This window comes from Gallinula chloropus, assembly GCF_964237585.1.
Source record: "Gallinula chloropus genome assembly, chromosome: 26".
Taxonomy (NCBI): Eukaryota; Metazoa; Chordata; class Aves; order Gruiformes; family Rallidae; genus Gallinula; species Gallinula chloropus.
Window position 1 is genome coordinate 5,046,312 of NC_140111.1, and position 14,850 is coordinate 5,061,161.

At 66.4% G+C, this 14,850-nt stretch overlaps 1 protein-coding gene across 1 annotated transcript; it reads right to left on the bottom strand.

Annotated features, from left to right (window-relative positions):
- Positions 1 to 1,623: 1,623 nt before the first annotated feature.
- ARHGAP27 (Rho GTPase activating protein 27) lies at positions 1,624 to 14,574 on the bottom strand. Its single transcript, XM_084275440.1, has 16 exons — positions 14,503 to 14,574; positions 13,474 to 14,267; positions 9,883 to 10,311; positions 8,582 to 8,776; positions 7,534 to 7,635; positions 7,355 to 7,422; positions 7,165 to 7,252; positions 5,561 to 5,665; positions 5,037 to 5,135; positions 4,136 to 4,226; positions 3,898 to 4,014; positions 3,525 to 3,623; positions 3,175 to 3,252; positions 2,906 to 3,040; positions 2,190 to 2,295; positions 1,624 to 2,092 (listed from the first exon to the last, which is right to left on the bottom strand). The coding sequence occupies exons 2-16, from the start codon at positions 14,245 to 14,247 to the stop codon at positions 1,915 to 1,917; spliced, it is 2,664 nt and encodes an 887-aa protein (XP_084131566.1). The 5' UTR covers positions 14,248 to 14,267; positions 14,503 to 14,574; the 3' UTR covers positions 1,624 to 1,914.
- Between the last annotated feature and the right edge of the window lie 276 nt (positions 14,575 to 14,850).

Consider the following 14,850-nt stretch of genomic DNA (forward strand, 5'->3'; position numbering starts at 1 on the left):
TGCTGTCCCTGCTGCACCCCAAAGGGGCTGTCACCACCCCCCCGTCTCCCAAAGTGACCCCATTGCACCCCCTGCTGCACCCCAAAGGGGCTGTCACCACCCCCCCGTCTCCCAAAGTGACCCCATTGCACCCCCTGCTGCACCCCAAAGGGGCTGTCACCACCCCCCCGTCTCCCAAAGTGACCCCATTGCACCCCCTGCTGCACCCCAAAGGGTCTGTCACCACCCCCCATCACCCAAAGTGTCCCCATTACACCCCCTGCTGCACCCCAAAGGGTCTGTCACCACCCCCATTGTCTCCCAAAGTGTCCCCATTGCACCCCCTGCTGTCCCTGCTGCACCCCAAAGGGTCTGTCACCACCCCCCGTCACCCAAAGTGTCCCCATTACATCCCCCAGTGACCCCACCATACCCCGCAGTGCCCTTGTTGTGTCCCCACGTGTCCCCGCTGCACCCCAAAGCCTGTCCCCGTCCCCCCCCCATCCATCCCCCCCATCCCAACCCCTGGCCGCGTGCTGACCCGTCCCAGGGTGTCCCTCGCTGTCCCTCTTCATCCCACCCTGTCCTGGCCCTGTCCCCATCATGTGTCCCCAGAGGGGTGACTCTGGCTGACGTGCCACCAGCACCTGCTGCCCCGTCCCCGCTGCCGGTGGTGACACTTGGGGTGACCTGGGCTTTGGCAGTGCCAGCTGGGAACGGGGTCCCAAAGCCCAGGGGACACCAACTCCATGGTGGCCTGTGGTCTTGCCCCTCCCCCCATTAGGGGTTCTGAGCTCCCCTTGTCCTTGGGGGTGGGGGCACATCACGTCCCCAGGGGTCACCAGGAGCCATGGGGCACAGACCCCCCCCCACTGCTGTGCCTGGTGTCCCTGGGATGTCCCAGCACCCCCCCCAGCAATGTCTCTGTGGCTGAACAGGCTCTTTATTTGGGAATATGGCATTGGGCTCCTGCTGGACCCTGGCTCTGGCCACAGCACAGCCCAGCCTGGTCCTGTCCCACAGTGGCACCGTCCCCATGGGCACAGCCCAGCCTGGCCCTGCCCCACGGTGGCACCGTCCCCATGGGCACAGCCCAGCCTGGCCCTGTCCCATGGTGGCACCATCCCCATGGGCACAGCCCAGCCTGGCCCTGCCCCACGGTGGCACCGTCCCCATGGGCACAGCCCGGCCTGGCCCTGCCCCACGGTGGCACCGTCCCCATGGGCACAGCCCAGCCTGGCCCTGCCCCACGGTGGCACCGTCCCCATGGGCACAGCCCAGCCTGGCCCTGTCCTATGGTGGCACCATCCCCATGGGCACAGCCCAGCCTGGCCCTGCCCCACGGTGGCACCGTCCCCATGGGCACAGCCCGGCCTGGCCCTGCCCCACGGTGGCACCGTCCCCACGGGCACAGCCCAGCCTGGCCCTGCCCCACGGTGGCACCGTCCCCATGGGCACAGCCCAGCCTGGCCCTGCCCCACGGTGGCACCGTCCCCATGGGCACAGCCCGGCCGGGCACCCCCTTCTCCTTACCCCGGGCACGCCGGGTCTGTGCCACTGGCCGCAGCACCCACAGGGCTCCATCATCCCCTGGGGATCAATGGGGACCCCCCACCCCAAACCCCTACACACCCCTGGGGTTCAACCTCTCTGGGTCCAGCCCCAGCGGGAGCGGGTGGCAGAGGAGAGTGGGGTGCTCGGGGTGCTCGGGGTGCTCGGGGTGCTCCCAGCACCAGCACCCATCCCTCCAGCCGGGCCACGGCGCTCGCCCTTCATCGAGCCCCCAGTTGCCACCACCCATTGTCCAAGGTGACACGTTGGCCAAGTCCTTCCCCTGAGGTGCTGCTGCTCCTTCACGTCCCCGCTGCTGGGCTCGTCCCCAAACACATCCCCACAGGGGGTGTGTGTGTGTGTCTATGGGGTGGGGGGGTGGGTTTAGCCATCAGGGAAGATGTGGCTGTACTGGTTGAGGATGTGCTCCACCACCTGGTTCTGGAAGACCATGTGCATGGCCATGCTGGCCTCCTCGCTCGCCGGCCGCAGCAGCGTGGGGCCGAAGACGATGGCGACGCTCTGCACCGACATGCGGTTCTCCTCCTTGTACTCAATAACCCTGCGGGGGATGGAGGGGGTGGTGTCACCCAGCGTGGCCCCAAACCCAGGCCCTGCGCCCCTTCCTGCCCCCAGGTTGGGTCTGGGGGCAGCCTCACCTGCAGAGGTGGCGGAAGAGGACCTGCATGGTGTCGTGGTGGGAGGGTGGGAGGGAAAATACCAGGTCACGGATGCACTGGCCCCGCTTGGTTGGGTCCTGCATCTCTGCAAGGGGAGGGCAGACATGGTGGGAGCCTGCTCTGGCAGCCCCACCATCCGTCCTCATCCTCACCCTCACCCTCATCCTCATCCTCACCCTCACCCTCATCTTCATCCTCATCCTCATCCTCATCCTCATCCTCATCCTCGTCCTCATCTTCGTCCTCCCCCTGGTCCTCATCCTTGTCCTCCTCCTTATCCTCATCTCATCCCCATTCCCGTCCCTGTCCCCATCCCTGTCCTCATGCTCCTTCCTGTCTCCATTCCCATCCTCATCTTCACCCTCATCCTCATCCTCCCCCGGTCCTCATCCTCATCCTCACCCTTGTCTTCGTCCTCATCTCATCTCTATCCCTGTCCTCATCCTCATCCTCATCCCATGCCCATCCCTGTCCCCATCTCCATCTTCATCCTCGTCTTCATCCCATCCTCATCCTCATCCTCATCCACAATACATCCTCATCCTCATCCCATCTCCATCCCCATTCCCCATCTCCATCCTCATCCCATCCTCATCCCCATCCTCATTCCTGTCCCCATCCCCATCCCTGTCCACTCCGGTCCCCTCCCAGTGCCCCCCAGTCCCCTCCAGTCCCCTCTGGTCCCCAGGCCTCACTGATGGCAGCGATGAACTTGTCGAAGTGGCTGAAGGGGACAAGCGGCTCCGGCAGCTCCCTGAAGAAGAGCTTCAGCGCCCCGGTGACCACGTGGATGTCCTCCCAGCGCCCATCATCCAGGTCCAAGTGCTCGTCTGCAGGGCCAGGGCAGCACCTCAGCCAGGTCCCAGCACCCCATGGGTGGGTGAGGGTCCCTGTTCCCCCCTGCCCTTGGTGGGGGGGGTGTTATAGCCCATCTGCCCCCCTTTGTCACCACGGGTGACCTTACCGTGCTCCACCTTGTAGCGCAGTTTCTGGATGGTGGCCAGGTTCCCGCTGACCCTGTACAGCCCATCGATGTCCAGACCTGCCAGAGGATGGTTTGTGGAGATGGTGGGCAAAGCCCCCCCATTAACCACAACCCCCACCCACAGTGGGTACCCATCTCTGGCCCCTAGAAGGTGACCACGAGTGGCACACGGTGACACCAACTGGTAGCGCCGTGCCGGTGCTTCCAAGGAGAACCCCAGCTCTGTGCTTCCAAGGAGAACCCCAGCATGGTGTTTAGGCTTTACCCTGATGGTGGTGCCCCCCAAGCCCCCATCCCCGAGCCCCTGACTCCAAAGCCCAGCGTGGTACCTCTCCTCTCCACGGTCTGGATGCACTGCAGGACGAAGCGGGGCACCGTCCCCCGCTCCCGCTCGCACAGCGCTTGCAGGGGGCAGCCAAAGACCTGGTCTGGAGAAACCAACATTGGCTTGAGCGTGGCTGGGGGACACTGGGAGGACACCCAGTGATGTGTGTGTGTGTGTGTGGGGGGGATGACAGCAGGGTTGGGACCACCACCCCTTCCCCCTGTGGGGTGGCACATACCCAAAGCCCATCACCGTGACGCTGGCGCAGGGCTGGGCTCGGGTCCCCCAACCCGCTGTCCCAGTGCTGTCCCCACCCAGCTCCCAACCTGGGGACCCCCAGAGGGGTGCTCAGCGCCCCCCCTCACCCCAGCACCCACCCTTGATGTAGCCCCTCTCGCGCAGGGACTGCAGCGTCGGCCGCCTCTGCAGGAACTTGCGCAGCTTGTGCCGCACTTTGCTGGAGTCGCTCTCGCTGCCCGTCACCTGCCCGGCTGCTGGGGGGGCACAGGACATGGGTCACCATCATCCAAAGGGACCAGAGGGCTCCCAGCACCTGTCCCCACCCCAGGGAGCTGGGGATACCGTGGGGTGACCACCCAACCCCCTGCTGCTCACCTGCTCTCCTCTCCTCGCCGCCCCCCAGCTTCTCCCGCGAGCCGAACTCGGCCCCGCTCTCCGGCTCCTCCTCGCAGGGGGGGTTGGTGCCCTAGGGAAGGGGCAGCCTGAGACCCCCGTGCCCAGCCCCAGGGGGGGTTGGGGGGGTGGAGGGGCGGTGGGTGCCCATCCCCAGGGTGGTTTGGGGTGCTGGGGGCAGTGGGTGCCCATCTCCAGGGTGGGGAGGGGGCAGTGAGTGCCCATCCTCAGGTTGGGTTGGGGTTTTGGGAGGGTGGTGGGTGCCCATCCCCAGGGTGGGTTGGGGTGGGGGGGGGCAGTGGGTGCCCATCCCCAGGGTGGGTTGGAGTGGTGGGTGCCCATCCCCAGGGTGGGTTGGGGTGCTGGGGGCAGTGGGTGCCCATCCCCAGGGTGGGTTCGGGTGGGGGGGACAGTGGGCGTCCATCCCCAGCGTGGGTTGGGTGTTTGGGGGGTCAGTGGGTGCCCATCCCCAGGGTGGGTTGGGGTGGGGGGGCAGTGGGTGCCCATCGCCAGGTTGGGTTGGGGGAGTGAGGGGGTGGTGGGTGCCCATCCCCAGGGTGGGTTGGGGTGGGGGGGCAGTGGGTGCCCATCCCCAGGGTGGGTTGGGGTGGGGGGGCAGTGGGTGCCCATCCCCAGGGTGGGTTGGGGGTTTGAGGGGGCAGTGGGTGCCCATCTCCAGGGTGGGTTGGGGGGGTGGTGGGTGCCCATCCCCAGAGCAGGTTGGGATGGGGGGGGGGCAGTGGGTGCCCATCCCCAGGGTGTGTTGGGGGTTTGGGGGGCAGTGGGTGCCCATCCCCAGGGTGGGTTGGGGGTCTGGGGGGGGAAGTGGGTGCCCATCCCCAGGGTGTGTTGGGGGTTTGGGGGGCAGTGGGTGCCTGCTCACCAGCCTGCAGATGCTGTCAGCAATGGCCTTCTGCCAGGCAGCGATGATCTGCTCCGAGTCGTGCTGGATGAGGAACTCAGAGCCCTCCCGTGTCCTCAGCTGTGGGAGCAGCAGCAGCACTCAGGGCCAGGGCCACGGGGCTGCTGGCACTTGGCTCCAGCCACCTGGCTCTGGGGGCCAGGCTGAGGCTGAGAACGGCGCCAAGCTCATTACACCGATGACACCAATTCCCATGTGCTGGTTAACCAGAGCGGCTGGGAACCTCCTGGCTGTGCAAAGCCCGAGTGGAAAAACCCCTCTGGGAGCCAGGACACCCCTTGGTGACATCTCCATGCCCGTGGGAAAGGGACAGTGGCTGGGCAGTGCAGCCCAGGGACATCCCCCCAGCATCCCCAACCACCACTGATCCCAGCACATCCCCTTCACTGGGATGAACTGGGCAGGTGCTGGCACTGCCACCACCCATGAGTGGACCCTGACAGGTGACACTGTCCCCTCCCTGCAGCCCCTGTCCCCGGGCTCACCTCCAGGACGTGCTTCTTGCTGGACTTGTCCTTGGTGGCCCAGGCCAGGGTGGCCCCACGCAGCTCCACCGTGTGCTCGGGGGTGGTCAGGGTGCTGGGGTGCCGCTGCGGGGGGAACGGAGAGGGGGGGGGTGGCACCGCTGGCACCCACTGCAGGGGATGGGGATGCCCAGCTCTGTGGGTGGAGGGGAGGGGCTGTGGGTTTTCCTCCCCCCCCAGAAAGGAGGAGGGGAGGGAATGTCCCCTGTGGGACCCCTCTGTCCCCTCCCAGGGCACTGGGCTCTCTGCAGGACACGTGGGTGCTGCAGCCACCAGCCTGGGGGGAGCTGCCCCTCGCCACCCTCCTGGGACACCCCCAGGACCTTCAGTTTGGGGGGGGGGTCCCTCCTGGGGAGCAGCTCCCCATGGTGGGAGGAGTGGGGCACAGGCTGTCCTGGGAGGGGACAGCCCCCCAGGGCTTTCACAGGGGACCAGCATTGGTCCTTCTAGTGCCAGGTTTTGGGGTGCTTTGGCTGTGCTCCCCCACCCCAATGCCCCCCCTCTCCATCCTCTGCACCCACATCCCAGCACCCTGTCCCCCCCTCACCCCGAGGGTGTGGGGCTGTCACCTCTCCCTCCCCCGTCACCCTCACCACAGGGTGTTGCAAGACCCAGGGCAGCTTCTGCATCCGGGGGGTGGGTGCTGGGTGCTGGGTGCTGGGGGAGGGGGGTGCTGGCTCGGGTGCCGCTTCCTCCCCTGACGAGCTCCGGGCACTCGTTAGGGTGTGGGGGGGGGGAGGTGTGAACACACTGGTGCCAGCGTGGACCCCCCCAAAACCCAGCCCCGTGCTGGGAGGGGTCCTCGTGCTGTGGGTACTGGTTTCAGCCTGTGGGTGCTGGCCCCATCTCGTGGGTGCTGGCCTCATCCCACTGGTGCTGGCCCAGTCTCGTGAGTGCTGGGCTCACCCCATGGCTGCTGGCCCTGTGGCACTGGTTCTGGCCCCATCCCATGGCTGCTGGGTCCATCCATGGGGGTAGACTCATTCCATGGGGCCTGGCCCTGTCCTGAAGGTTCTGACACCATCCTGTAGGTCCTTGCCCTGTCCCGTGGGTGCTGGCCCTATCTCATGGGTGCTTGACCCCATGCTGTGCTTGCTGGCCCCATCCCATGGGTGCTGACCCCATCCCATGGGTGCTGGCCCCATCCTGTGCTTGCTGACCCCATTCCATGGGTGCTGACCCCATCCCACGGGTGCTGGCCCCCTCCCATGGTTGCTGGCCCCATCTCGTGGGTGCTGACCCTATCCCATGGGTGCTGGCCCCATCCCACGGGTGCTGGCCCCATCCCGTGGGTGTTGACCCCATCCCATGGGTGTTGACCCTATCCCATGGGTGCTGGCCCCATCCCATGGGTGCTGTCCCTATCCCATGGGTGCTGACCCCATGCTGTGGGTGCTGACCCCATCCCATGGGTGCTGGCCCCAACCCATGGGAGCTGACCCCATCCTGTGCTTGCTGACCCTATCCCATGGGTGCTGACCCTATCCCATAGGTGCTGGCCCCATCCCATGGGTGCTGTCCCTATCCCATGGGTGCTGACCCCACCAAGGCCAGGGGGCTCTCACCAAGGCGCCGCCAGCCGAGTGCTTGGAGTCCTTGAAGAAGGTGAGGATCCCGCCCTCCAGCACAGTCCAGGAGGAGCTCCAGTTCTTCCTGGGGAGCAGAGGGGGGGGTCACACAGGGGGACAGCATCAGCCCTATTCCCCAGGCCCCCCCCAGGCTCCCGGTGCCGGGGGGACACCGGGCTGTGCTCACCGGAGCCGCTTCCCTCTGTCCAGGGTCTTGGTGCGGTTCAGCACCCCGGCTTTCTCCAGGCTTTTGAACTGGAAGGCAAAGTGGGTGTGAGGTGTGGGGGGGTGTCAGGTTCACCCCCTGCCCTCCTCGGTGCTGGGGAGGGGGAGGAAGGGCTGGCTGCCCCTCCCCAGGGTGCTCACCTTCTCGTCCTTGGGCCCCGGTGTGGGTGGCAGGGTGCTGTGCCAGGCGAAGAGCCCGCTGTCCTGGCTGGAGCTGCTGCTGGCCCGGTCGTGGTGGCCACCCTGGGGGGGACAGTGGGTGATGCTGAGGTGCCCACGCTGGAGGGGTGCTGGGTTTCATGTCTGCTGCACCCCAGAGCCCCTCCCTTCTGCTGCTGTGGCTCCCTGGGGATGCTCGTCCCCATCCTCATCCATCTCCCCATCCCCATCCCTGTCCTGAGCCCTTCTTTTCTCCCCGTCCCCATCCCTGTCTCCATCCCTGTCCCTGTGCCCATCCCCATCCCCATCCCTGTCCCCATGCCCATGCCCATGCCTACCCCCATCCCTTTCCCCATCCCATCCCATCCCATCCCATCCCATCCCATCCCATCCCCATCCCCATCCCCATCCCCATCCCATCCCCATCCCATCCCATCCCATCCCATCCCCACCCCAGTCCCCATCTCCATCCCCATCCCCATCCCCACCCCATCCCATCCCATCCCATCCCATCCCATCCCATCCCATCCCATCCCATCCCATCCCATCCCATCCCATCCCATCCCATCCCCATCTCCATCTCCATCTCCATCTCCATCCCCATCCCAGTCCCTGTCCCCATCCCCACCCCATCCCATCCCCACCTCAGTCCTTGTCCCCATCCCCATCCCATCCCCATCCCATCCCATCCCATCCCATCCCATCCCATCCCATCCCATCCCATCCCATCCCATCCCATCCCCACCCCAGTCCCCATCTCCATCCCCATCCCATCCCATCCCATCCCATCCCATCCCATCCCATCCCACCCCCATCTCCATCTCCATCTCCATCTCCATCCCCATCCCCACCCCAGTCCCTGTCCTCATCCCCATCCCATCCCATCCCCACCCCAGTCCCTGTCCCCATCCCCATCCCATCCCACCCCATCCCCACCCCAGTCTCTGTCCCCATCCCCATCCCACCCCCATCCCCATCCCCATCCCATCCCATCCCACCCCCACCCAAGTCCCCGTCCCCGTCCCCGTACCGTGTCATAGGCGAAGTGCTGGGGGTGGCCCTGCCCGTACCAGCCCAGGGGGGACCCCAGCTCCTCGTGGCAGTGTGGGGACAGAGGGAAAGCGGCCCCCTGCTCGTAGGAGCCCACGGGCGAGTAGTCCTCCTCGGGGTAACCCTCCAGCTCATCCCCAGACAGGTCGGGATAGTCCGTTTCTGGAGTGGGAGGCTGGAGAGAAGAGACGAGTCGAGATCTTGTGTCCCACCAGAGAAATCCATGGCCCCAGCCTGTGTCCAGCCCAGGAGGGGCTTCCTCCAGCCCCATCCCTGTCCCCATCTGCATCTCCATCTCCATCTCCATCTCCAAGTCCATCCTAATCTCCATCCTCGTCTCTATCTCCATCTCCACCTCCATCCCTGTTTCCATCCCTATCTCCATCTCCATCCTCACTTCCATCTCCACTTCCACCCGTTTCTATTTCTATCTCTGTCTCCATCCCTGTCCCCATGCCCATGTTTACATCTATCTCCACCTCCATCTCTATCTCTGTTTCCATCCCTGCTCCATCTCCATCCCCACATCCATGTCCACCTCTACCTCCATCCCTGACATCTGTTTCCATTCCTGTCTTGGTTTCCATCTGTCTCCTTCTCCATCTCCATCTCCACCTTCATCTGCACCTCTACTTCCACCTCCACCTCCACCTCCATCTCCATCTCCACCTCCACCTCCACCTCCACCTCCACCTCCACCTCCATCTCCATCTCCACTTCAATCTCCACCTCCATCTCCACCTCCACCGCTTCCATCCCTCTCCCCATGCCCATGCCCATACCCACCTCCACCTCCATCCCTGATATCTGTTTCCATTCCTGTCTTGGTTTCCATCTGTCTCCTTCTTCATCTCCATCTCCACCTCCATCTCCACTTCCACCTCCACCTCCATCTCCACCTCCACCTCCACCTCCACCTCCACCTCCACCTCCATCTCCACCTCCACCTCCACCTCCACCTCCATCTCCATCTCCACCTTCACCTCCATCTCCACCTCCACCTCCACCTCCACCTCCACCTCCACCTCCACCTCCACCTCCACCTCCATCTCCATCTCCATCTCCACCTCCATCTCCATCCCACCTCCATCTCCATCCCACCTCCATCTCCACCTTCACCTGCACCTCTACTTCCAACTCCATCTCCATCCCACCTCCACCTCCACTTCCACCGCTCCCATCCCTCTCCCCATGCCCATACCCACCTCCACCTCCATCCCAAGCCCCCATCTCCACACCCACCCCCTCCCCACCACCCCCTGCCCCTCTCTGAGCGCTCACCCTCTGCTCCATGGGACTGTAGGGCGTCACCCCAGGGTACATATCCCGGGAGCTGCCTCTGGCTCCCGCAGGGGGGGGGTCCCACGTCGTCTCACCTGTTTCTGAGTTATAGAAAAAGGCCCGTCCGGAGGCTTCATCCACGTGCTGCTCCCAGCAGGGAGACTCGGGGCTGCGGGCGAGCGAGGAGGCGGGAGAGGCGACGGGACTCACTCCATCTTCTGCCTGCCCAAAGGGACAGTCCCACGTGGTCTCGCCCGTCCCCGGGTTATAATAGAACAAACAGCCACTCTCCGTGTCCGTGTGGGTTTCCCAGGGGGATGTGGAGCTGGTGGCCTCCCCCTGCCCTGAGCTGCTGGCTGCTGCTTCTTCCCGCACCTCCTGGAGGTTGAGGTAGATGTGGGCTGGTGGCTCCTCTGGTTCCTTGCGTGCCTGAGGGTGGGGGGGACACATGGGTGGGGTCATTTGGGTGCTGCAGATGGTGGTGGGGATGTCAAGCTGTGGGAGGGGGGGGATGTGGGGATGGAGGTATTGGGATGTGCCCGCTGTAGGACACAAGCTGGAGGCTGTGAGGGGCTGAGGAGCTGGATCCTGCCCTGTGCTGGCTGTGGGGACATCCCCCCATCACCCCCTGACAGCCCTGGGGCAGGGGCTGTGAGTAACAGGATGCAGATGGAGGGGGGACCCCCCAGCACCCACAGGACAGTGGGCACCCACTGGGAGGGATTTTGGGCTGGGGGAGGGTCTGCACCGCCTGTACCCACAGCACGGGCACCACCTGCACCCACACTGGCACCAGCACCTGCACATCAGCCCCCACACCACACAGACCCCCCCCTCCCCCAAACACCCACACCTGCAGCCCCACTGCTGCACCCACCCCCTGCACCCCCCACCCTGGCACCGGCACCCCTGGCACCGGCACCCCCGGCGCTCACACCCCCATCACCCGCACCCACACATCAGCACCCACATCATCAGCACCTTCAGCACCAGCTCCCACATCGCCAGCACCCTGGGAAGTCTCCAGCACCCACAGCACCTGCCCCACGTCGCCGACACCCGCACCGCCAGCACCCCGCAGCCCCCCAGCGCCCCGACCCCGCCACCAGCACGTCCCAAAACAAGGGCCCCCCGCACTCACCTGGTGCCCCCCCTCTATCTGCATCCCATCCCCTGGGACCAGGCGGCTGTGGGCTGCGGGGTGGGGGTAGGGGGGAGCCCCTCCTGGCACCCTTTGATCTCCCTCCCAGTTTACAGCCCCTGAGCCACCTCCAGCGCCCGCGGGGACAAAGTTTCCCAGCCCTGGCCCTGCCCATCACCCTGGGGTGGGGTTGGGGGGGGACAGGGGATCCCACGTCTCAAGGGACACCCCAGAGCAGAGGAGGGACATGGGACCCAGTGTTCCCAGGGCCAGCCCGTCACCCTGCCCCCCACCCCTCACCCCACGACCCCCCCGCGGCGGCGAGCAGAGCCGGAAACCCAGCGCGAGAGGCCACCATCTTCTTGGGGACAAGGACATGGGGGTGGTGACAGGGGATCCCTGGCACCAAGCCCTCCCTCAGCACCCGCATCCCTCCCATGGGTGCATCCCAGGAGGAGTGTGGGGAGGTTTCTCCCCCACCCAGGGGGTTGCTGGGTGCCCCTCACCCCTTCGGCATGAGCATCTCAGCCACCCACCAGTGCCTGGGTGGGTACTGAGCACCCACCAGTTCCCAGGGGGGGGAATTCAGGGGGGCAGGTAGGGGGGGGGGGAAATGCCACACCCACCCAATCAACACCCCCCCTCCCCACCCTGGCGGGGGGGCACCCATGGGTGCTGCCTACCTTCCCCAAATGCAGCAGCCGCGATACCCTGCTGCGGGACCGCTGCAGCGCGCCCGACACCCGCTCACCCATCTTGAGGGGTGTGTGTGTGGGGGTGGGGGGAGAAGGGGGGGTAGGGGGGGAGGTGGCAGCAGGTGGGGGGCACCCAGAGGCTCCGGTAAGGCCGATGGCGCCCTGTGCCGAGCCCCAGGCCGGCCCTGCTTCCTGCTGGGGTTCGGGGAGCGGAAGAGCCGCCTCCAAACCCGGCGCTTGGGGCCCCAAAGCGGAATTGGCTTTTTTTGGGGTGGGGGGTGTTGTCACCCGCCTCCTGCCCCAGCAGAGCACAGGCCTGACAGGGCTGGAGTGGCACCCTGGTGACCCCAGGCCCGAGCTGCAGCTGGGGCTGACTGGGAACAATCCCTGTCCTGGCCCCAACCTGGCATCGTGCTGAACCACCGGTAACGGCCGTGGGGATAAACTGGGAGAGGAGGGGGGTTGTGTGCCCCCCCCCCCAAACACTGGGAGGGGAGCGGTGGGGGCACATGGTGGTGGGGGGCTGAGGGTGCCGTTGGTTGGGTTTGGTGGGGGAAGGGGGAAGCTCCAGTCACGGCACCGCTGTGGGGGGAGGGGGGGTCACACTGGGTGTCCCTTCTGCCCCCCTCTGGAGCAGGATTTGGGGTGGGTAGGGGGTGGTTTTGGGTGTGCAAAGAGCAGTGGGTGGGGGGTTAACCCCTCACAGAGGGGTGGCAGGGATAGAACAGGCTGTAAAACCCAGCCCCTGGCATGGACACCCCCTTTCTTCCGGCAAAACAACCCCCCCTCTGGCTGGCACAACCCCTGGAGCCCCCTCAGAGTGGGGGACACTGGTGTTCGGGGTGCTGTGGGGGTCTGGGGTTACCCCAAAGAGAGGCCTGGGAGTGGGGGGAGGGACAAGATGCAGGACACCCCCCCCTCCAACCTCTGCCATGTCCCTCTCACCCTGCTGCACCCCAGCTGCTGTGGGTGGCAGGCAAAGGGCCAGGGGCACCCCCCCCACCCTTGGGTGCCCCCCCGTAAGAGGGGTGTCAGAGGGAGCCCCACTGGCCAGGTGACCCCCCTCACTACTTACTGGTGTGGGGAGAGCGTGGGGTTTGGGGTGCCGGGGTGCCCACCAGCCAGGGTGCAGCCAGCACCCACCTCCGGGCCTGGGTGCTGCGCCCAGGTGAGACACCCGCCCCGGCAGGGAGGAGCCGCTGCGCTTCCCTGTTAACCCCTTCCTGCCCCGGGAACGCTGCTGGGACAGGGTGCAAGACACCCCCCCCAAGGGACCCTGGGTGGCACTGGGACCCCCAGGGACCCCCCCCTCATGGACCCCCAGGGCCTGCAGACTCTGCACCCCAACTGCTGGGGGCAGGGAGGGGATTGGGAGAGCCCAGGGCTGTCTGTGAGGGTGGGGAAACTGAGGCACCGCGCAAGGGGAAGGTGCTCAGGGTGGGTGCCTGGTGGGGGTGTCGCTCACTCACCCCTCTCCACCCCCTCCCCAAAGTGGTAATTGCTGGTGCACTGATATGGGGGGAGGGTTGACCAGCAGGTTTCCTCCATGGGTGTGTGGGGGAGACGTGGGGGGTCCCAGCAGTGGGAGCAGTGCCAGGAGCCCTTGGGTGCCATCCCTCACTCTGTTGGGGGATGTGGGGTCATACTGGGGGTGGGGGACCAGGAGACCCAGCCATCCTGCCCCCCCCACCCGGGCCCCCCTCCCCGTTCCCCCCATCGCTGCCTTTGGGGATGACACTGGGGGTGTCACTGTACCTGAGCCGCATGGCCGGACCCTGGCCACCTCCCCGCTGTGTCCCTGTCCTTGCCGGGGGCGTAGAGGGTCTCGGAGCGGCTCTTGCTGAGGGGCCGAGTATGTCCTGGGGGGTCCCCACGCGACCCCACAGCGGTGGCACCGTGTGACACGGGCATCGCCCGTGCCAGGTCATCCAGGGAGTGCGAGGGGCGTACGGGCTCTGTGGGGTGGGGGCTCTGCCCCGGGGGGGGGCGAAAAGAGCTGAGCACTGGTGGGGAGTCCTTCCTGGGCACCGAGTCCCTCCTGGGCACTGAGTCCCTCCTGGGCACCGAGTCCCTCTGGAGCACGGAGTCCCTCCTGGGCACTGAGTCCCTCTGGAGCACGGAGTCCCTCCTGGGCACGGAGTCCCTCCTGGGCACCGAGTCCCTCTGGAGCACCGAGCATCCTCCAGCCGCCTCCTCCGTCGTCTGGCTGGCACTGAGGAACCGATACTCATAGGCCGGCAGCGGCGGTGGGATGAGGGTGGCCGAATCTGCCCCGGCGTGTCCCGGCAGCGGGGGGTCAAGGGGGCCTGGGGCAGAGATGGGGGGCAGCTCCTTCACGTACTGGGCAGGGATGTAGAAGGGCCGGGCGTCCCCGCTCCTCCGGACGTGCCACCAGTGGTGGTTGGTTCTCTTCAGCAGGACGTAGCGCTCGTTGGGCTTGATGGAGACCAAGGTCCCGTCCTTGGCCCGGTACTCGAAGCCGTACTCCACCAGCACCAACACCTCCTCCGCCGGCACCGCCGCCTCCATGGCCGCCCCGGCGCCTCCGCCTGCGGGACACGAGAAGGGGACGGGGCTGACAACAGCTCCCAGCCCCTCTTGGGGTGCCCAGGCAGCTGAGCTGGGGGGTCCTCCATCGAGCCCCAAGCTCACGTGGGTGTTCCCCAAACCACCCAAACCCACCTTGAAGCAGCCCCAGGGTCGCCACCGCCATCCTCAAGCCCCCCAGAACCACCAAGCCCTCAGTCCCCCCAACCCTTGAGCCCTCCCCCCCCCAAACCTCACCTCGGGCGGGTGTTGGGGTGCAGGCGGGGGCGGCGGGGCGCGAGGCGGGTTCTGCTCGTGCCCGTGTCGGGCTGGTCCTGACTCGCCTCAGTTTCCTGCCGGCGCTTCGCTCAAAGACGGGGCCGGGCTCTGCACTGGCGCTGGGTGCCCGGCCCCCCCCCTGGCTGGAGGAGAGGGGCGGTGGGGGCCCGGCTCGTTTCCTCCCCTCGGGGTGGGAGGGAAGGGATGATGGCGGAGGGGACCCGCTGCCGCCCGGGCGAGGAAACGGCTCCTCGGGAGGTTCCTGCCGCAGGAAGGGCCCTGCCCCACGGCTCAGCCGCCATCTGCGCCGCTGCCGGATCCAGCATG